The sequence below is a fragment of the Antechinus flavipes genome, chromosome 3, assembly GCF_016432865.1.
Source record: "Antechinus flavipes isolate AdamAnt ecotype Samford, QLD, Australia chromosome 3, AdamAnt_v2, whole genome shotgun sequence".
Lineage (NCBI taxonomy): Eukaryota > Metazoa > Chordata > Mammalia > Dasyuromorphia > Dasyuridae > Antechinus > Antechinus flavipes.
In genome coordinates, this window is record NC_067400.1 from 583039649 (window position 1) to 583060495 (window position 20847).

The 20847-nt window shown below is 44.2% G+C and overlaps 1 protein-coding gene across 1 annotated transcript; it reads right to left on the reverse strand.

The window, feature by feature from the left end:
• Nucleotides 1–4084: 4084 nt before the first annotated feature.
• On the reverse strand, nucleotides 4085–12265 carry LOC127558163 (chymotrypsin-like elastase family member 3B). The gene is made up of 8 exons (XM_051991385.1): nucleotides 12211–12265; nucleotides 10591–10676; nucleotides 9648–9745; nucleotides 9174–9308; nucleotides 8672–8808; nucleotides 7290–7432; nucleotides 5675–5827; nucleotides 4085–4167 (listed from the first exon to the last, which is right to left on the reverse strand). The coding sequence occupies exons 1-8, from the start codon at nucleotides 12248–12250 to the stop codon at nucleotides 4150–4152; spliced, it is 810 nt and encodes a 269-aa protein (XP_051847345.1). The 5' UTR covers nucleotides 12251–12265; the 3' UTR covers nucleotides 4085–4149.
• Between the last annotated feature and the right edge of the window lie 8582 nt (nucleotides 12266–20847).

The following is a 20847-nucleotide window of genomic DNA, read 5'->3' on the forward strand; positions in this document are numbered from 1 at the left end:
CAAGCCTCAGGTCCTTCTTACTGTTATTTTCTGAGGTCTAGCCTAGGCTTAAGTTTGAGCTTTGCTCTCCACTCCTAAGCCACAACTAGGACCCTCAGCCTTGCTGTGCCATCCACAAATGATTTTACTCCTTGAGGCATCTCAGGTGACTGTAAACCACATTGTTCTTTTTTGCCCTCTAACTAAAACCAGGGATTCTACCCTCCTGCAAGTACCCCGAGTCAGGAGAGTCCCTACCCTTCTGCTACTGTACTTACCAGGTGTGTTACTGCCTCCTTCTTCCCCTCAGCTGATGCCCAGGCTGGGATGCATCTGGCCAGCACAGCTGTCTTTGATATCCTTTGACAGAGAAGGTCCTGAAATCTTTTCCTACTCAGTAGTCAGAACCCTGACAAGACACTGTGAAATGAAAGTTTTGAAGGCTGAGATGGCCTCCCATCCAGCTGCCCCCAGGGCATGTATTTTGTACATTTCCCAGAGTCCTCCTAGACATTTCTGTACCTCACTCTGGCCAAACCTCTCTACTCCTGGCTCCTTCTCAAGTTCTCTTAGGAGAACAACTGATTTTTCCTGACTTTTATTTCTTCCTGCTGCTCTAAGTTCCCTCTGAGGCAATGTTCTTCCTTTTTTTTTTTTTTTTTTTTTTAATGGAGGAAATAATTTTTTTAATACATTCCACCTGATCTTCCCAGAATCCTCCCATTAGCAAAAATTCATATAGCCTGCTGTACCTTGGATGCAGTCATAGTGAAGAGGTGGGAGAATTGAGGTGGGAATCCCTTCTGGTTGTGATTCCTGAAACCAAAAAGTCTGAATGGCAGAAAAGGAAAGTTTATTGTTTCCTAAGGAGCTCTCTTAGCCAGCAAAATTCCTAATGAGAAATTCAGCAAAAATGTGTTTAACAGATCCCTGGTTATATGGGCAAATGTTGGCCTGGGAGCTGTCTGGGCTAATCCATAAAGGACACCAGAAAGAGATCGCCAATGGAATCAAATCACTTCACTGAGGGTTTGAAAGGCTTTTCCCAGACAGAGTCAGGGAACCCCCTGAACGGTATCCAGACCACCCCCAAAAGATCTGTTTCAATGGGGGGGGTGATTTGACCAAGATCTCCAATTGAATGAAGTCACTTAACTCGGGAAGGGCTTGTCTGAGAAGATATGCTTTTCCCAGAGGAGAGCTTGAGACCCATTAATTTACAGATTAAAGGGTACATGGTTTCGGGGTTCACCTGGTCACTAGGAACTTAATAAATGTTGAATGAATTGATAAGTGTCCAGCACCTGTTTGAATCTCCATGCAACTTTTCATTGCAATTGATCAGCAGGCTCCAAAGATAATTCCTAGCAAGGGATCTAAAATTAGATCAATGGACAGGAGAGCTGAAGCTGGGGCTGCCTGAGGTAACTTCTGACTTTCATGGAGTTCTGGGCAAAATAGAGGTTTGTTTCAGACTGTAATTGCTTAGGAATGGTGCACTGACACCATAGGACCACTGGGAGGCAGCAGAGGGTTTCAATTCAACTCTAAACATCTGCAGATGGCACAGGGGAGAGAGCACTGAGCCTGGAGTCGGGAGGATTCATCTTCCTGAGTTCAAATTCAACCCCAGACACTTACTAGCTGTGTAACCCCGAGCAAGTCACTTTACTCAGTTTCCTCATTTATAAAATGAGCAAGAGAAGGAAATGGAAAAGTACTCTGTTACCTTTGTCAAGAAAACCCCCAAATGGGCTCCCAACTGAAAAATAACCCGATTCCCCTTTTACTCTGAATTCTTTCTCTTTCTTTTGCCTCCCCCTCCCTCTTTCCCTACTCAATCCCTACTAAAAATCACAGGTGCTCTGATCCAGGGCGAGGGAACAGATCTGAGCTCAAAGCTGATCAAACAAACCTACTGTCCAGTCTGATAGAAGTGAAAAGGTCAAAGGATTTTCATCCCACAACAGAATTCTTCTCACTATCTCTGTATTTAGTTCTTGTCTTCCCCTTTGTTCTGTAGCTAAGTCCCAACATATCGGTTGGTTATTGTCCTTTATTCTAGAAAAAGACCAAAATGACTAGAAAAAGACCAAAATGATGTTGGTGTGTTGGAGTCAAATTGCAACGTATCCGACTATGGCTGATCAGATACCCTGCTCTAGCACAAGTCCAGCTTCAATAATTCATAAGAACAATCCATAAATTTTATATAGGATTTTTTTTATCTACTTTAATTCTGCTTTTCTCATGGAGCCCAGCACCTTCCCTGATGATGGCACGCCATGTTGGGCAGTCTTTGCCAGCATCTCTTATGTCATACAGCAGATTCTAAAAGTTTTAAGAGCAATCTCGAGAGTGTCCTTGTACTGCTTTTTTTGACCAGCTGGTGAGCGCTTGCCACATGTGAGTTCTCCATCAAAGACTCTTTTTGGCAAGCATTCATTTGGCCAATCCAATGGAGCTGCACTCTGCAGTAGTGTCGAATGCTTGGTAATTTAATTCAGGTTGAACTCGGGTTCTCCGGACTCCGGGGTTGGTGCTCCATCACTGCATCACCTAGCTGCCCCCCAATTTGTGGTGATTCTTAAAGGAGGCTGCTGAACTACAGAGTAGAGAAAGGAGATCCTTCTAGTGTGGGGGCTGTGTGGTATCAAATATACTAAGCCTGGAGAGGGAGGGTTCCTATGTGAGGAGCTGTAAACAGGGAGGCCATTGTTGTGCATGATAGAGCTCATGGGGCAAGGGAAGAGTGAGAAGAATGGAAAGGGAAGAAGGGCCCAGAGGACCAAGGCCTTTAAATATCAAATGGAGGAATTTCCATTTGATTCTGATGATTTAGATGGCCTGCAAGGTCTGTTCCAGTTCTGAAGTTCTACAAGCTGTGTCCCTGATGGCAAAGATTCTGTCATATTCATCCCTCTGTGACCTTCTGTGTTTTAGGCCTGGGGTCATGAAGAATCAGACAAGACAGAAAAACAACTGAACAATATATATGTATAGAAAAAGCCCTGTCCTAAACACTGAATGGTATGAGTATATATATAATTATATATAATATATATATATATACACACATGTGTGTGTATGAAAATGGATATATATGTGTACATGTAGCTATATATACACACCCTTCAACATATTCATGGCCAACAATATATTATACACAGATATGTATACATTTGTGTATGTCTGTATATCTATCCATATATGTTGTTCAAGTTTATTGACTGAATAAATGAAAGAATGAATATCTTATACTCATTGATATTGGATAGAATACCAGACATGAAGTTAGGAAGACCTGAGTTCAAATGTAGCCTCAGACATTTATTAGTGGTTTAGCCCTCGGCAAGTTACTGAACTTATTTTCCTCAGTTTTCTCATCTGTAAAATGGTGATAATAATAGTCTGTATCTCCCAGAGTTGTTTTGAGGATCAAATGAAATAATAATTGTAAAGTGTTAAGCATAATGTTTGACACATAGTAGGTACTGTATACATTTTAGCTATTATAATTATAATAATTAATGTTCTCTGCTCCCTAGTGCTTGTGTGGAAACAGGCATACAGGAGCCACTTCTCCCCTTCTTAGTAGATATTCCCCTTGTCCTGAATGATAATTATAAAATTGGGCTGATTTTTGGTCCCAGTGAGCAGCCCAGATTCCCTCCAGAAGAATTAGGGCCATAATATTATTGGGAACATTTTGAGGAGTCAGAGCAATGTGCTTTAAAAAATAGAAAGAAAAGAAAGGAAACACAAGAATTTCATAAGGACTCAAATCTTCAGAGAGATTGAAGGCTGAAGCAGGGAAGAGAATGAAGATTTATTAAGTACCTACTATGTGCCAGTTACTGTGTTGAGCATTTTGTAGATATCTCATTTGATGATCACAACTCTGAGCTGTTATTCTGATCCTTATTTTAAAGATGAGGAAATGAAGATGAAGTTAAGTGATTAGCCCAGAGTCACACAGCTAATCAGTGTCTAAGGCTGGATTTGAACTCAGGTCAGGTCATTCTGGCATTTGATACAGCTGGAAGGAGTAAGGCAGGTAGACATACAGGAAGCCAGCGGACAATAAAAAAAGAGAGACATAAAGTCACGTTTCCATGGTGTTTTTATTTCTGCTGTTAGAAGGTCTCTCTCCAGTCAGCTGGGTCCTTCTTAATTTTCTGCCATTATCTGTAAAGAGAGCATACAATTTAGAGAGGGGAAGTACATTAGAGACCATTTCTCCCAATCCTTCTCCCCACTTTACAGATAAAAAAAAATGAGAAGTGAAAGACGCATACAGATGCTAGGTAGCCCAAGTCAACTAAATCCTGCCCTCTTTCAACAATATTGATCTGTTGTCTTCTGGGCCAGCCCAGTGCTCCACCCAGTCAACATCACATCCCCATCCTGCCAAAGTATGGAACAGCAATCTGCTTCTCCTTCAAGAACCTTCAAGGGCTCCCAATTGCCTCCAACAATGATTCTCAAAGTGGGATCTGGGAACCCCACCCCCCCAAGATCCTTCTAGAAGATCCATCTGATCAAAACTATTTTCATAATAATATTGAGATTCTTATTCCTGATATGGTAAACATTGATAGGTATAATGCATATAAACTAAGCTCCTTGTAGTCCCCAGGAATTATTAAGAATGATGAGGGATTCTGAAACCAAAAAGTTTGACTAAGTAAAATGTAAATGCATCAGATTGTCAGGTGAAATCTATCCCAATATAGTGGGATTTATCACTGATTTATCCATAGTCCATTTATCCATGAGTGTTATTCCTTGGGATAAGGTAGCATCACAGAACATGGGGTCAGGAGGGAGCACAGAAAGGCTTCCTTGGGCCCTAGGCAGCTGAGTGACCAGAGGCAAAAGGCTTCATTTCTCTTAGTCCTAGTTTTCTCACCTACAAAAGGAGTTTGATAATCGCCCTAGTATCTTCCTCACAAAAAAAATCTGTAAAAATAGTCTCAGATCACAGCCTCTCTGTAACTTCAAGTTATGTCCAAAAAATTCACTCTCCTGCATTATACTGATCCAGCCTTTCATAATAAAGCTCCCTCCCATCTTTCCAGTTTTCTAATACCTCATATCCACCCAGCCCCCATCATAAACTCTTTGACCCAGTGACTCTGGTCTCCTTGCTATTGCTTATACAAGACCCTCCATTTCCCAACGCTGGATATTGCATTGGCTGTCCCCCAAGCCTAGAATGTCCTCCCATCTCATCACCAGCTCCCCAGATTCCCTCAGATCCCAACTACAATCTTCCCTTTGACAGGAAACCTTTCTTAATTCCCTTTAAGGGGAGCTGATTCTCTCCAATTTATTCTGTCCATATAATATTTGTACAATTTAGTCCTTTACAAATTGTCTCCCTCATTAGAATGTGAGCTCTTGAAATCATGAGCTGGTTTTGGCCCCTTTTTTGTTGTATTTTCAGTGCTTGGTACATAGTAGGAGCTAAATAAATGCTTATTGACTGATTGATGAGGCTCTCTGCATTAACCCAGACTATCCTTAGTCCATCACCAGGTCCAAAACTGAAGTCTTCCCATTACTTTCCTTGATTCCTTTCTAACTCTGAGAGTCTCTGATCTTGCCCAAGTGTATCCTCCTACACCTATCCTTACCAGCTTCTCCATGAGACCCAGGCCTTGGCTAATTGCCCCCGCCCCTCAATTCCTACCTTTTCAATCCAGTCGTTGAAAGCTGAGACCCGGGTGAATACAGTGGGCTTCTTTGGGGTGTTACAGCCCAGAGCAGAAACAAAGCTGGCAATACCATGGACTTGCCATCTGCCATCATCAGCCTGGCAGTTAAGAGGTCCTCCAGAGTCACCCTGAAACAGTCCCAGGGGAGGGGAGAGATTAGGCGGGAGAACTTGTGCGAGGGGGATAGTTCTGGCTTTGTCCTCTGAGCATCTGGAGAGGCCCCAGCCCCAAGCCCTGGCTTTGGGTTTCAAACTCATCTCATTGGTGACCGAAGTCAAAGAGTTTAGAGAGAGGAGCAGGAAGAAGGGTAGAGGGTTCCTGTGTCCCAGTCCAGGATCAGTGACTTCTTCCAGAGTGCTAGTCTGCTCCATAAAAGAAATCCCTCCAAGCTGAGCCCACCAGGTGCCCCTAGGGGCCTAGCTCTCGCCTTGCAGCTGGAGCCAGCGTCCCCTCCAGCATTCACCATGGTGGTTTTCAAGGAGATGTCCCACTGTATCAGGGGTCCTCAAACTTTTTAAACAGGGGGCCAGTTCACTGTCCCTCAGACTGTGGGAGGGCCGGACTATAGTAAAAACAAAAACTTTGTTCTGTGGGCCTTTAAATAAAGAAACTTCATAGCCCTGGGTGAGGGGAATAAACATCCTCAGCTGCTGCATCTGGCCCGTGAGGACTCCTGGGAGTGTATCCTTTTGAAAACTTCCAGTGATGGAGAACCGTCCCTTCTGGAAGGCCTTCAGGCCATTCTATTTGGGGGCAGCTCAACTTATGGCAAAGTTTGTCCTCAGCAGTGACATCTAACCATTGCTCATCATGGTTAAATGAATGGAAGGAGTCAGAGGACCTGACTTCTGTTATCCTAATTAGCAATTTATCAGTTAAACGGCAATCAGCCAAATTTATTAATTAGATTATCTAATTTGAATAAATTCAATTCTAAATTTATTATTAATTCTTCCCTTTTGGATAAGTAGACTAAATCTCCATGTCAACTCTTATCCATGTTGACTCTTAAATCTTTGAAGATCCCCTTTTTCTTCTGGCCAAACAGCCCCATTTTTAAAATCAATGTCACTATGGTGGCCTTTACTCCCCTCACTGTTACTCTCCCATTTATGGATTATTCTAGCCGGCCACTGTCCTAGAAGTGCTAACTGCAGTCAGGATGGGGCTCAGGATTCCCAGGGAGCACACAACCCATTTTATAGATGAGCAAAGTGTGATCTAGATAGAAAATTTGGCTAAGACATTCCAGGTAATAAATGGCAGCTCTGGGAGCAAACCCAGCTTGTTGGCCTCCCATCCCGGTGCTCTTTCCAGGATACCAGATGATCTGGCTCACAAGGAAATACAGAGGCAGCCAGGACCTTTCACCTCCTTCATCCTAGCCAGGGTGGACCCTTCTCTTACTGGATCAAGTGAAGGTGGCTGAGATCTGGGGCAGGTGGGCTACTGGACCACATCGAAGGTCCAGCTTTAGCGACCTCATCCACCCTGTGTCAGGTGGATTGGGACTCAGCAGGGCGTCCCCAAGCAGGGCTGTAGTCAACGCCTCCTCCCCCTTATCCACCCTACCGAGGGCCCAGCACTCACATTGCAGCCTGAGCGAATGTCTCCTCCAGCACACACCATGGTGGTTTTCAAGGAGATGCCCCACCAGTCCCACTTACTGCAGTGCTCATGGTCCACCACGGGGAGCAGGGCCTGCTGCAGCTTGTCGGGGAGGGGTCCATTAGCTATAGGGAAGATGGAGTAGGGGGACAAAGGCCGTCAGGTCTGTCTGGTGAGCCAGAGAGACGGGGAAAAGAAAAAAGGAAGGGAAGTGGTAGGAGAGAAACAGACAGACAGACAGACTGACCCACAGACAGAAAAAAACAGGAAAGTTCTAGATCCCACACCTATAACGGAAAATTTCAGAATTTAAAAGTCAAGACCTGGGGGAGTAAACTCAAATAGGAGCCTCACTCTCGTGCTTAATAGTTAATGTCTTTAGAAATGCAGGGACTCCAGGGTTCAAATCCTGCCTCAGAAACTTATTAGCTGTATGACCTTCAGCAAATTTCTTAATCTCTGTTTCTAAATGTCTTTATAGGCAAAATGAAGGGATTTCTCTAAGACTTCTCCCTTCCAGCTCTAAACCTATGATCTTATAAAGGAAATTTCTTTACCATGTGGTATCCTTTCAAATATTCTACCTCAGTTTCCTCATCTGAAAAGGATGACAATAGGACCTACTTCCTGGGTTGTTGTCAGGATCATATGATACATAAAAAGTTTTACAAATCTTAGAGTGCTATATTAATGCTATTATTATTATTGTATGTTCTTCTTTATGGAGGAAGAAATGGCTTCATAACTGAAGAATCTGGAGGTGAAAGGAACTGTAAGGTCATCTAATCTCAGGGGTTCTTAACCTAGAGTCCATGAACTTTTTTTTTCTTTGGCTGAGGTAATTGGGGTTAAGTGACTTGCCCAGGGTCACACAGCTAGGGAGTGTTAAGTGTCTGAGGTCAGATTTGAACTCAGGTCCTCCTGACTTCAAGGCTAGTGCTCCATGCACTGCGCCATCTAAGCTGCCCCAGTCCATGAACTTTTCAAAAGGTATTTTGATGCTGTATTTCAATGTCATTGATTTCCTTTGTAATCCTGTGCATTTATTTAATGCATTTAAGAAATTTTGGAACACAGAGAGATTAAGCAATTTGCCCACTCCAGTATCTTTGCCAAGAAAACTCCAAGGATCTGGAGACCTGTGTGACTGTATGACGGAACAATAACCCTCCTCTTTCCCCAGAGTTCCTCACAGAAATAAAGGGCTCTGAAAACTTTATGGATCATCATCATCATTATTATTAATCCTCTCTTCCCCCAGAGTAGCTCTCTCCTGCCTCCTTGCAGCCTTGTGGGGCATTTCTCCCGCTGGGGTCCCTGCCACTCTTCCCCCTTCTCCCCCCTCCCCCAGGGCCCAGCCATACTGTAGAGGCGGCCCCAGCCGCTGATGTAGCAGGGGGCTTCGTTGGGCAGGATGGTACCAGCGGGGGGGATGCAGCCTAGCTGGACTTTGTCATTAAGCTGGGCGCTCCGAGAAAGCTTGATGAGAGCGATATCATTCCTGAAACAGATAGGGAGGACAAGTTGAGAGAAGAGCAGAGAGGGATCTCTTCCCCATGGGTCTGCCATGGGGAAGCCAGTCTCTGCAGACCCATTTTTTCCCTCCAGCATCCAGATCTTGTTCCTCCCTCCCAGCCTTTGTCCTTCCTTTAGTCCAATGAGACTAAATAAGTAAAGTGATTTTCCCAGCATCACTGGGCTGGGATTAGGGTCATGGGCCCAGAGCAGGAAGAAACCTCAGAAACCAGCTTCATTTTACAGAGAGAGAAACTGAGGCTGAGAGAGGATAGAATTGATGTCCTAATAGATGTCTGGGTCAGGATTCAAATTCAGTCTTCCTAAACTCTGTGGGGTTATTCCACTTACCCACAGGACACACAGGTGGGGTTCCATTTCTCATGTACAAAGAGGCCTTCGGGGTTGACAGGAATTATTTGCTCTTCCCCTTCCTCTGCAGCCCGGTCATACTCTCCCAGAACCACCTGATAAGTGCGTTGTTTGCTGGGAAGCCGGAAGACAAAGTTAAGGGTCAGCTCCACAGGAAGGCTCAGAACCCCCCGATTTATCACCAGGACCAGTGATCCAGCAGGGATCCCTTCTCCCCTCACCCCTGAAGCGGCAACCCGGGCTCGCCCACCAGGTCCCAGGGAGGGGCCAACCCAGAGACTAGGATAGATCTCTTATCTTCCTAATTATCAGATTCAGCTTGACAAAGCTGACCAAGTTCTCACAGCGAGGAAGGGCCAGAGCCCTTTCCACTTTCCCAGGGTTCCTTCAGACCCTAAGGAGATGAGGGTGGGAGGACCAGAGCGGGAAGGGAGGAGGCCAAAGGATTCTTACTTAATGCAGTGGGCGGCAGTCATGACCCAGTCGGGGGCAATGAGGCTGCCTCCGCAGGTGTGGTGGAAGGCGCCGGCGCTCTCGTACTGGAGGGAGATCTGTGGGCAGAGGCGGGAAGGCTTAGGCTGACCCTGGCCAGACCCCCCAGCTTCATGCCTGAATGGTGGGCCTTGAGCTCTTCGAGGAAGGCACTTCCATCCCCCTCCCACGTGGGCACCAGTCGGAGTATCAGTCAGTGTCAGAGTCAGGGATGGGGGAGATGTCCCTGTGGGATGGGGGGGCCTTCCTGTCTCCCTTAGCCTGTGTGATACCATCCGTCTGAATCCCTGACCTTGATAACCTCTAAGGAATAACCCGTCCAGAGCGACCAGGCCCAGGTGTGCCCCCTGCCCATTTCTATACCAAAGGAACTGTGGGACCCCAATATATCTTTTTTTCTTTTGCTGAGGCAATTGGGGTTAAGTGACCTGCCCAGGGCCACACAGCTAGGAAGTGTTAAGTGTCTGAGGCCAGATTTGAACTCAGGTCCTCCTGACTTCAGGGCTGGGGCTCTATCCCCTGCTGCCCCTGTCTCGATATAATACCAGTTGGTTAGGTGGTCCGGCGTGTTCTGTGCCAATGGGCAGTCCCTTCCCGTGCCCGTCAATGGCCGAGCTCCTTTCCAGCCTTCAGAATCCTCTCCAGGAGCACGGGCTCACACACCTCTTCCTCCCCCAGCCTGACCTCCCCAGTAGCTGGCTCTCCTTAAGCTCCCTTGGAGTCACTTTTCTGCGTCCACTCTGTCTGACTGGTGGGATGCGAGCTCTTAGCAGGCGGGGGCCGCTTTTATGTTCTGTCTTTTTTCCTGCTCCCCCCCTCACATAGCGCCTGGAGCCCCACCAATGATCTTGTCCGAAACATCCCATTTCATTGATTTGGTCCCAGAGTCGCGGCTCGTCCTTACCTGCCAGGGCCAGCTGTAAGGTACGGCATCATCTCCATTCACCACCCGGGTAGCAGGGTTGTAGGCAGGCTTGCCGCAGCCTGCGGCTGGAGAGGATGGCAAAGAACAGAACATCAGCCTGGAGGCTTGGGGTCGGGCACTGGGGCTGGGAGATGGGGGACCTGGGAAAGGTCACTCTCCTGGTCTCTGAGAGGAGTGGGGATAGATACCAACATAACAGGGGTAATATTACTCATATAACCCCTTCCAGACTCAGTTTTCTCATCTGTAAAATGGGGATAATAGGACTTTCCTCCCAGAGTTGCTGTAAGAATCAAATACTGTAATTTTTTTTTCAAAATACACAACAAGTTTTATTGGATTCCAGTGCTTCCTCCATGAATTAATATTTCTGTAAATAGACTTATTTCTCTTTTTAAAATCTTTTTTAAATAGCTTTTTATTTACAAGTTATATGCATGGATAATTTTACAGCTCTGACAATTGCCAAACCTTTTGTTCCAATTTTTCCCCTCCTTCCCCCAACTCCCTCCCCCAGATGGCAGGATGACCAATACATGTTAAATATGTTAAAGTATAAATTAAATACTGTAATATTTGTGAAGCACTTAGCATAGCCCTCAGGAGGCGCCATAGGAATGTTGGCTATTACTGTGAATATGCCTTAATCACCATTGTATCCTCCCCGTCCCTACCATCTCACCACCCTCCTGGCTCTGGGGACAAGAATGGACAGCAAGACCAAATCTGAACTTCGAGTTCAGGGATACTGGCTGGGGCAACACCATGACACGCTCCTCAACCAGGACAAACTGGGGGCCACGTTGAGAGAACGGTGGGGTGGAAGGGGATCCAGAGCCAGTGCCCAGCTCCTTGGCATTCCCCCTCTCCTGATCCTTCCTGGCAATGATACCTGGCTCACTGCAGCCCCTCCACAAAACAGGCTGCTCTTTTATCCAAGGGACACTGCCGTAGCCTGCCCTCCACTTCTTGCTCTCCTTAAACAATCCCACAGAGTTACGCCATTGCTCCCTTCCCTGGTTCCCCTGTAGCCCTTGAATTTTGCCATGAAATGGCAGTCATTCTCCTGACCTCCATTATCCAAACACTGGCTTCCTTCTCCCTCCTCCGGGGTTTTAACCCTCCACTGGACATGTTTACCCATCCCCTGCTTGCTCAACCTCAGACTGGGAATACCCACCACCTGCTGCTGAATTAACCTTGGCCTGATTATTCCAGCTACCCACTGCTGGCTCAGTCATAGACAGAGCAAATTCATTTTTTCTAGCATCCACTGCTGGTTCAACCTCAGACTGGGTATCCCCTCCATCCGCTGCTGCCTCAGTCATACCCCCTGCTGGCTCAACTTTAGTGTCCACCACTCACTGACTCCCTCTCAGGATAAGCTACCGTTCCCTCTGCTGCCTCAGGCAGGATGGCCTGACCCACTCCCACTTGCTGGCCACGCTCCTCCTCACGCCCCCCCTGCTAACCCAAAGAGCAAGAAATTGGATGCTTTTCGATCCAAAGGAAAAGGCGCTTTCCAAGGGACCTGGTTCCCAACAGGGCACCATTCAGAGCAGAAACAAAGAGGAAGGGAGTCAGGGCCAGGGGTCTCACCAAGGGCCACGAGCAGAAGGGCCACCAGCAGCTTGAGCATTCTGTCTGGCTGTTTCAAAAGGAATGAGGAAAAAGGCTAAAAAACAGGAGCCTTAAATAGTCCCCATATCAACCGAAGCAGGAAGGTGAGGTGTCCTGGTAGCTTGCCTAATGGAGACCAGGGTGCGGATGAGGGCATGTTCCCACAATATCACCTGCTAGTCAAGGTCACGGAAGCTGAGAGCAGTGTTGGTGCAACAGGTGGGCGATACCCAGGGATACCTAAAGCAAAGGGCCCAGGCAGCCAGAGGCCAGATGACTTTGGCTTTGAGACCCATAATGCCCAGAACTGAACTGATCAAAAACAACGAATCACCCAACAATTCCAAAGGATTCGTGATGAGAAATGTTCTCCACCTTCAGAGACAGAACTGATGAACTCTGTTCATCAAAAATCAAAGCATGTTATTTTAAACTTTATTTTTTTCTTTTTTTACAACATGCAAATGTGGAAATACATTTTGTGAGATTTCACATGGTTATTGTATTTCTTGCTTTCTGAATGTATGAGGGAGGGAGTGGAGAGGAGAAAATTTAAAACTCAAAAAGTTTATTAAAATTAACAACAGAAAGTGATTCTGAGCTGATTATAGGAGAATAGGAAGTAAAGATCACCTAAGATTCATGGATCTTTTCAACATCTTCCAGAGATTTCAAGCTACACAACTAGCCTGCCCTCTGACCCCTTTTAATTTTCTCATAAAATAAGGATGCGAATCCTGTTACAGCCACAATCTGGCATCCGATTAGATTAGGTCCTCTCTGAGGTCTCTTCCAACTCCACTATTCTGTGGTTCCCAAATTTTCTAAGGCACTTGGGACTTAGTTAAGAACCAATGACTATTTGGGTTTTGTGAGGATATTTTAAAGTGTAATGCTTACCTTAAAGTTATGGAGCATTAATTGTGTAATCTCAGTCACAAGGAGGGGGATACTGATTCATATTCTGGGGGGCATTGATCAAATTACATCATGGGGAAGTACCTTTTTTCAGTCTATAGGGAAGAGGGGTCCTTGATAAAACAGGTAGAGGGGAAAACATATATTAACTACAGAGACAGTGAGAGAATTTTAGTGTGGGATGAAAATCATTTGGCCTTCTCACTTTTCCTATCAGACTGGACACACAGCTTGGTTTGTTTGATCAGCTTTGAGGCTCAGAACTGTTCCCTAGCCCTGGATCCAGAGCACCTGTGATTTTTAGTAGGAAAAGAGGAGTGAGGTAGAGGCAAAAGAGGGAAAAAAAGGGGACAGGAAAGAAGGAAGGGAAAGGGGAAGTCAGGTTATTTTTCAGTTATGTCTGACTTTTTGTGACCCCTTTGGGGATTTTTTTGACAAAAATAATGGTTTGCCATTTCTTTCTCTAATTCATTTTACAGATAAGGAAACTGAGGCAAAAAGGGCTAAGTGATTTGCCCAGGATTACATAAATAGTAGGTATCAGAAGCTGAATTTAAACTCAGGAATATGAATCTTCTTGACTCTAGACCCAGCACTCTATTCACCCTGTCACCTAGCTACTGTCCCCTTAGGTTGTTACTTTTGTTTAAAATTTGATGCCTTTTATTTTTATGTCAGTCTCTTCTTATCCTGATCTATATACTAAACCCTCCCTCATACAAAAAAAAAATTAGCAAAAAGATCTATTACAGAATCATATATGATAGTATTTATAGTATTCTGTCCTAGTAATCTCTTATTTCTGCCATGAAAGGAGAGATATATTTATTATCTTATCTTTTCTCTGGGTCCTTCACTTTCCCCCCATTCCTGAGAATGAAACTTCCTTTCCTTGATCTTTACATTAATCTTGTTACAGTTACTGAGTGTATCTCAGTTACTGAGATACTGTTACTGAGTGCTCTCTTAGTTCTGCTTACTTTACCCAAATCTGCTCAATTTTTTCTGAACTCCTAAAAGTTCTCATTTCTTACAATATTATTCTATTATAATGGAATATACAATAATATTCTATTACACTCATGAATTAGACCCGATGGCCTAGCAAACAAAAGATGTGCTTATTGATTGATGAATGTCCAGCTCATTCCCCGTCCTTTACTACCACTAAGAATGCTATAGATATGTGGTTCAATCTTTTTTTTTTTTTTCCTGTTTTTGGCCTCCTGGTAGTAGTGGAATTGCTGGGTCAAAGGGTATAAACAGTATAGTCATTTTTCTTGAATAATTCCGAATTAAAATCCAGAATAGTTGCACTACTTCAGAGATTCACTAAAAATACATCAGTGTGTCAGGAGGCGGGCTATTTCTTGAGACATTCCCCCACCCCTAGGTATCTCGGCCCTGCCCAACCTACCTGGGTGTAAAAAGCACCAGATTTGAGGTCAGGTAGAAGCTCTGTCACTTAGCATCTCACAAAGATATTGAACAACTTAATCCTCTTCCTTGAGACTCAATTTCCTCATTTATAAAATGGGGATAATAATTCTTGTACTGCTAAATATCTCATAGGATTAGTGTAGGGCTCAAACAAGATACTGAATGTGAAAATATTTAGTAAACTATTGAGTTTCTACACTGTAAAAGATGATTAATAATATTATTCTAGAAATATTAAAGGCAGTTTGACATACCTGATCTCAGAACCTGAAAGATCTGAATTCAACCCCAGCCTCTGATCCTGAGGTACCGAGGGTCCCAACGCTGTCATCCTATCATCTGCTACATCCCACTCTCCCCCTTAAATCATTATCCACTTGATAACAAGCAGTCTGGAACAAGGTGTCAATCATATCCTTTTTTGTACCAAGATTCAAAGAATTAGCTTAACTACAATATCCTACGTTCGATGGACAAACAAGATGTATCCCAGAACCGTAGCACTGGGTTTGCTTCTTTCTTTCTTTTTTTTTTTTTTTAATAAAAGCTTTTTATTTTTCAAAATGCGTGCAAAGGGGGCAACTAGGTGGTGCAGTGGATAGAGCACCAGCCTTGAATCAGGAGGACCTGAGTTCAAATCTGGTCTCAGATACTTATCACTTCCTGGCTGTGTGACCCTGAGCAAGTCACTTAACGCCAATTGCCTCAGGGGAAAAAATGCATGCAAAGATAGTTTTCAACATTCGCTCTTTCAAAAATGTGTTCCAAAATTTTCTCCCTCTCTTCCCTTGTCCCTTCCCGTAGACAGCAAGCAATCATATGGGTTAAATATGTAACACTGGGTTTCAATCAACATAAGACACCCATCCCTGTTCCTCTCCATTTCCCCAGCCCCTATAAAGATGCTGCTTCTTCCCTAAAAATGTGATTTTTCCCAAGCAGGAGACCCCCGCCCTTTGCTGGCAAACTCAGGAAATCTTGCATTGCTTTACAATTTCTGACTGGTTATCTAGTTACTCTGATCTCTCCACCCTTTGGTGACAGGTGGGATTCTGGCCAAGGGGAGCCTTGCACTGGGAGCCAGCCCCCAGATTGCTTTGGCTCAGAATCTCCCCACACCTGCAAGGATGGGAATCTGGGGAGTAATTTTACTCAGGAAACCCAACCTGATTTTTAGTCCTGACTTACAAATAACAATCACCTTGGCTTGATCACCTGGGCTCTGTTTGGAGTCTACTGGAAACTATTTCTCTTGATTGTAGTCGAGACCAATTGTAGAGAATTGGAACTGCTTCAGCAGCAATTGCTTGTGTCTGGTTTGTGTTTCTGGGATCAGTGTCTGTATCTCAGACTCATAAGTCATTTTCCCTGGGAGCAATATCTGCAGCCCCTCTGACAGGCTTTCCTGGAGATGGTTTGGGAAGTGGGATTCTCCCCCTTTCCCTTCCTTAGACTTCCCTGGTTCAAATAGACTAGAAGATACATGGAAGACTTCCCCCAAACTGGCAATGACCCAATGACCAGTTCTGGCACTAACCAGTGGCCAAGCAGGACTGTCTTGAGTGAGTGCAAAAGCAAGGGCTGCCTCCTGGGACCATTTCCTTGGGCACTCCCTCCATAATTTGTAAGCTGCAGAGCGGACTTGGGAAGTGGGTTCTTCCAACTTCCAAGTTCTGATGCCAGAGGCACCAACACCATGAATCTGTATGTGATTGTTTCTGTTGTTTACCTTCAATACAGTTTCAGGGTTTTCAAAAGCCCACTGTGGGTCTCCTTCAGATAAAATGTTAAAATTATAAATGCAGAGCTACAAAATAGTTAATAAATGGCATTTTTACACACCAGACCATTTGGTATTGCAATTTCCTTTAGAAGGCTCATATGACCGCCCAAATTAGTTACCTCCCCTGGGGCCATCAAAACCTGCCAGATGGACTCCTATTTTTTTTTTTTTAATAATATGAGATGGCTAGGGCAGCTAGGTGGTACAGTGGATAGAGTACCAGCCCTGAAGTCAGGAGAAGCTGAGTTCAAATCTAAACTCAGATACAACACTTTCTAGCTGTGTGACCCTGGGCAAGTCACTTAACCCCAATTGCCTCCACAAAAAATAATAATAATATGAGATGGCTGCTAAAAGAAGATTGATTCCATCACCATTAACTCCAGGGATGAGAATGAAAAGAAGTTATTTTTCCCTATACCCAATGATCCTTCAGCTATTAAAGGAACTATCTCTGGCAATCCTGGAGACCTTCTTAATTCATGGTTGCCTTCTTTATCCTCTGAGTCTGTTCCTCTTCTCCCAGAAAAAGTGCCCCCACCTTGAGTTCCATCACAGCCACCTCTTTTCCCATGCTGGATGGTGGTTGAGTGTATAAATCAACCAAAATCATCTGGCAGCACAAAGAAGGGGATCAAATCACTTCAGAGAGCCTTATACCCTTCTAGGAATTTCCCCAATCCAGGGATCCTCCCCTACTCGTCCTTGCCTCCTGGCTCCTCACTGAACTCTGTACAATTCTCTTTGGAGATCTGATTTCCCCACATTGTAAGAAAATCCTGGGGAATTTGTTTGAAGGCTACAATCTAATCTGAGTAAACACCAATCGATTGAAGATGGTTCTGATTGTCAAGTATCTCTGGACTCAGATCTAAGAAAATAAGCCTGGCTCAGCTTACCCCCTCTTGATCTGAATAACATGGTACGCAACTAGATCTGGAAGGGTTGAAGAAAAAGTTTCCTAATAAGGAAGATTGGGTTGAATTAGTCATTGTGTCCAGCAGAAGGAAGAGCATTGTAGCGATGATTTTCCAGATTTCAACAGCCTCTGAGATCCAGAGGAGGGAAAAAGGGGTTTTCAGGTTCATTTCGTAAATGGTCATAGGGAGCCCGTGGATTCTGACCACCAGAAATGTTTCTTTGGCCTCTTGGAAGCCAATCTGGAGGAAGTCTTCCTTGTGTCTTCTAGACTATTTGAATAAGAGAAGTCTAAGAAAAGAGGAAAGGGGAAGAATCAAAAATGGCACGGATTCGGTCCCAAAGAGAAGGAAGAATGGTACCCTCTGGGACTGGCATCCTCCTGCCAGTCCGTCCAACTCTCCCCCATGTATGGCAAATCATAGACCCCTCCCTTGAGATGTGTGTCTCCTGCCACCAGCTTGGACATTAGAAAAATAAATGTCCCCAATTCCTAAGGCCATTTGAGCTGGACTTCCCCAGTACTCCAGGGATCCCTAGGGACATATCCCGACAAAGGCCTTCATTTGTCCTTCCCATACTCTTTATCAGGGGCACCTTTCCATCACTTTGAAAGTAACCATTAATGGGGGGAAGGCAGGAAGGAGTGGGGAAGGGGAGCAGAGAGGGAAAAGGGAGAGGATCTGGAACTCAAAGTTTTTAAAACAAATGTAACTAATTGTTTTACATATAACTGAGGAAAAATAAAAATATTAAATTTAAAAATTTAAAAACGTCTCCTGAATGACATCACCAACATAAAAAAATGATTGTGCATGTATAACCTATATCAGACTGTTTGCTATCTTGGAAAAGGGAGTAAGAGAGGGAGAGAGAAAAAATTTGGAACATAAAATCTTACAAAAATGAATGTTGAAAACTATTTTATATGTAATTGGAAAAATAAAATGCTATTGAGAAGGAAAAAAAAAAAAAGAAAGAAAGTGACCAGGGCAGATATCCCCTGACTTGTCAAATACCCGTGACACTCATTTGATGCTCAGTGATAAGGCCATCCCTCCTGTTCCCTTCATAGATTGAATTCTCATTACTATGAGAGTTGCCTTATAGGCCATGAAGTTACCCCCCTCCCAGGTTTCCTCACTGAGTTCTGATTCTTCTTCCCAGTCTTCCCGTGGTTCCACTTTGGTTCAGTATGTTGGCGGTTCACTCTTGTGCTCCTCAGAGCATTCCCTGTGGCCTTGCAGTTCCGGAATTACAAGACCTTTTAAAAAAGATTCAACCTGCCCAGTCACCTGGTAGATACTTGGGTTTCCCACAGTCCTGTGGTCAGAGGTGCCTTTCCCCTGACTGTACCCTGACCTCACATCCCCCTGAGACCAGGAAGGCCCCTTATTCCTATTGCTATGGCTGAGCCTTTGGCTGCCTCTGGATGCCTGACTACTGCATGATTGTGAAACCTCCAGATGTCCCAACCATCAAAGGCATCCCTGAGCAACCTTTGCTTTGGCCCCTGAAATCCAGGAATCCTTGGAGGAATTCACATTTGCCGGCCAGCCCTCCCCTCGCCTCACACTCCTAGACTGTTCTAAGTCATTCTTCCATCTTCTTTCGACACAAGACCTCCAGGTTCACTCTGGAGTGCTGACCAGGCCCAAGGGGATCATCCTCCCTGTTCTTCCCCCATCCTCTTCATAGATCTGGTTGCCAGTGACTGTCCATCTGCCTCCCACTCTCCTGCTGCCCGTAAGCTCCTCTGGATAACATGCAAGCTTTGGTATTAGGCCACCCAACTGCTGTTTCTCTCCCCCATGATGCATGCTAACTCCTAAAGAATGAAGCCACTCAACACCTCTCCAATTCATGTCTTACCCCAAATGAACTTCTTATCCTGGCTGAAAATCTCTCTCTCTTTCTCTCTCTCTCTCTGTCTCTGTCTCTGTCTCTCTCTCTCTCTCCTTTGTCTGTCTCTGTCTCTGTTCTGTCTCTCTCTCTCTCCCTCTCTCTGTCTCTTTCTCTCCCCGTCTCCTCTCTCATATAAGCAAAATAGCAGGGTCCCATCCAAGTGGGTTTATGCTTGGGTGCTACACATCCCAAATACATATGGGGAAGTATTAAAAGCTAGTCACTCGGAATAAGTCACAATTGCCCTAACTTTGCCTTATAAAAAGTGTTGAATTCTATGAGTTCAAAGGGGGGTAAGGTTGTGGGTCCTGATCCCACCTATTAATCCCCCCATTATGCACCCTGATCTTCTCCCCAAGATGCCAACACATTCTGTTTTGCCCCCCAAATCCTGTAGAATTCTGGGTTCAATGGAATACAAGTGTGACTTAAGATCTGCCCCAGAGCACTAGGAACAGAGCTGCTACCAAACAGCATTAGACAACCCCTATCTATTCCTCTCAGCCTCCCTAGATCCTATAAAAATTCTGCTCCTTCTTCAAATGATGTGACTAATTGAGCTAGAGGACCACCCTTACTGGTGAACTCAATAAAAATCTTGCATTGGTTTAAAATTTCCTATTACCTGGTTATTTTCCATATTCCCAAACCACTCATTTAACTTCCAAGTGCTCCAGAAAATTATATGTAATGTAGAGCAGTAGGTCCTAATGTGGATTTGGGAATTTGTTTACAAAAAATTGGGGGAGGAAGAGGGGAAAGAGTTTAGAACTCAACATTTTGGAACTCAAAATTGGTTTTACATGTAATTGGTAAAAAAAAAAAAATTTTTTTCCCAATGATATGTAAAAACAATTTTAACATTCACTTTTTAACATTTTGAGTTCTGAATTCTTTCCCTCTCCCTTTCTCTCTACCCCAGATAATAAACAATTTGATATAGGTTATGCAAGTGCAGCCATGCAAACCATATTACCTTACTGGTCATGTTATGAAAGAAAATACAGAACAGCAACAACAACAAAAATCACTGTGAAAAAATAAAGTGAAAAATAGTATGCTTTGATCTGCATTCAGATTTCATTAGTTCTTTCTCTAGAAAACATTTTTTTTCTTCATGAGTCCTTTGGAATTGTCTTAGATCTTTTTTTCCCCCTGAGACAATTGGGGTTTAGTGACTTGCCCAGGGTCACACAGATAGGAAACATTAAGTGTTTGAAGCCAGATTTGAACATAGATTCTTCTGACTTCAGGACTGTTACTCTATCTACTATACCATCTAGGTGGCCCCATGTCTTAGATCTTTTTATTGCTGGGAAGAGCCTAGTCAGCCTTGGTTAGTCATCATACAGTATTGCTGTTACTGTATACAATGTTTTCCTAGTTCTACTCATTTCACTTTGCATCAGTTCATTTAAGTCTTCCCAGGTGGAAAAAACAAAGCATTTTTTAAAGCACTTTGATAACTATATGTTAATATAATTGGCTTCCTTTGAATTCTTGTGCATTTTATTTTATGCACTTTAAAACATTCTTCTGAGGGATCTATAAGTTTTAACAGACTGTCAAAGGGATACAAAATACAGAAAAGATTAAGATTCTCTGATAAAGAAAAAGTTTCTCTTTGGGAGTTCCCAGGATCAGTAAAATCA

Bases quoted from the DNA above. Each gene is read 5' to 3' on its own strand.
- LOC127558163 (XM_051991385.1), bottom strand. From the start codon at position 12,250: ATGCTCAAGCTGCTGGTGGCCCTTCTGCTCGTGGCCCTTG. The intron at 10,677-12,210 runs GTGAGACCCCTG...CATCCTCTCCAG, and splicing joins CCTTCTGCTCGTGGCCCTTG to CCGCAGGCTGCGGCAAGCCT. The intron at 7,433-8,671 runs GTATGGCTGGGC...TCTTCCCTATAG, and splicing joins CGGCTGGGGCCGCCTCTACA to CTAATGGACCCCTCCCCGAC.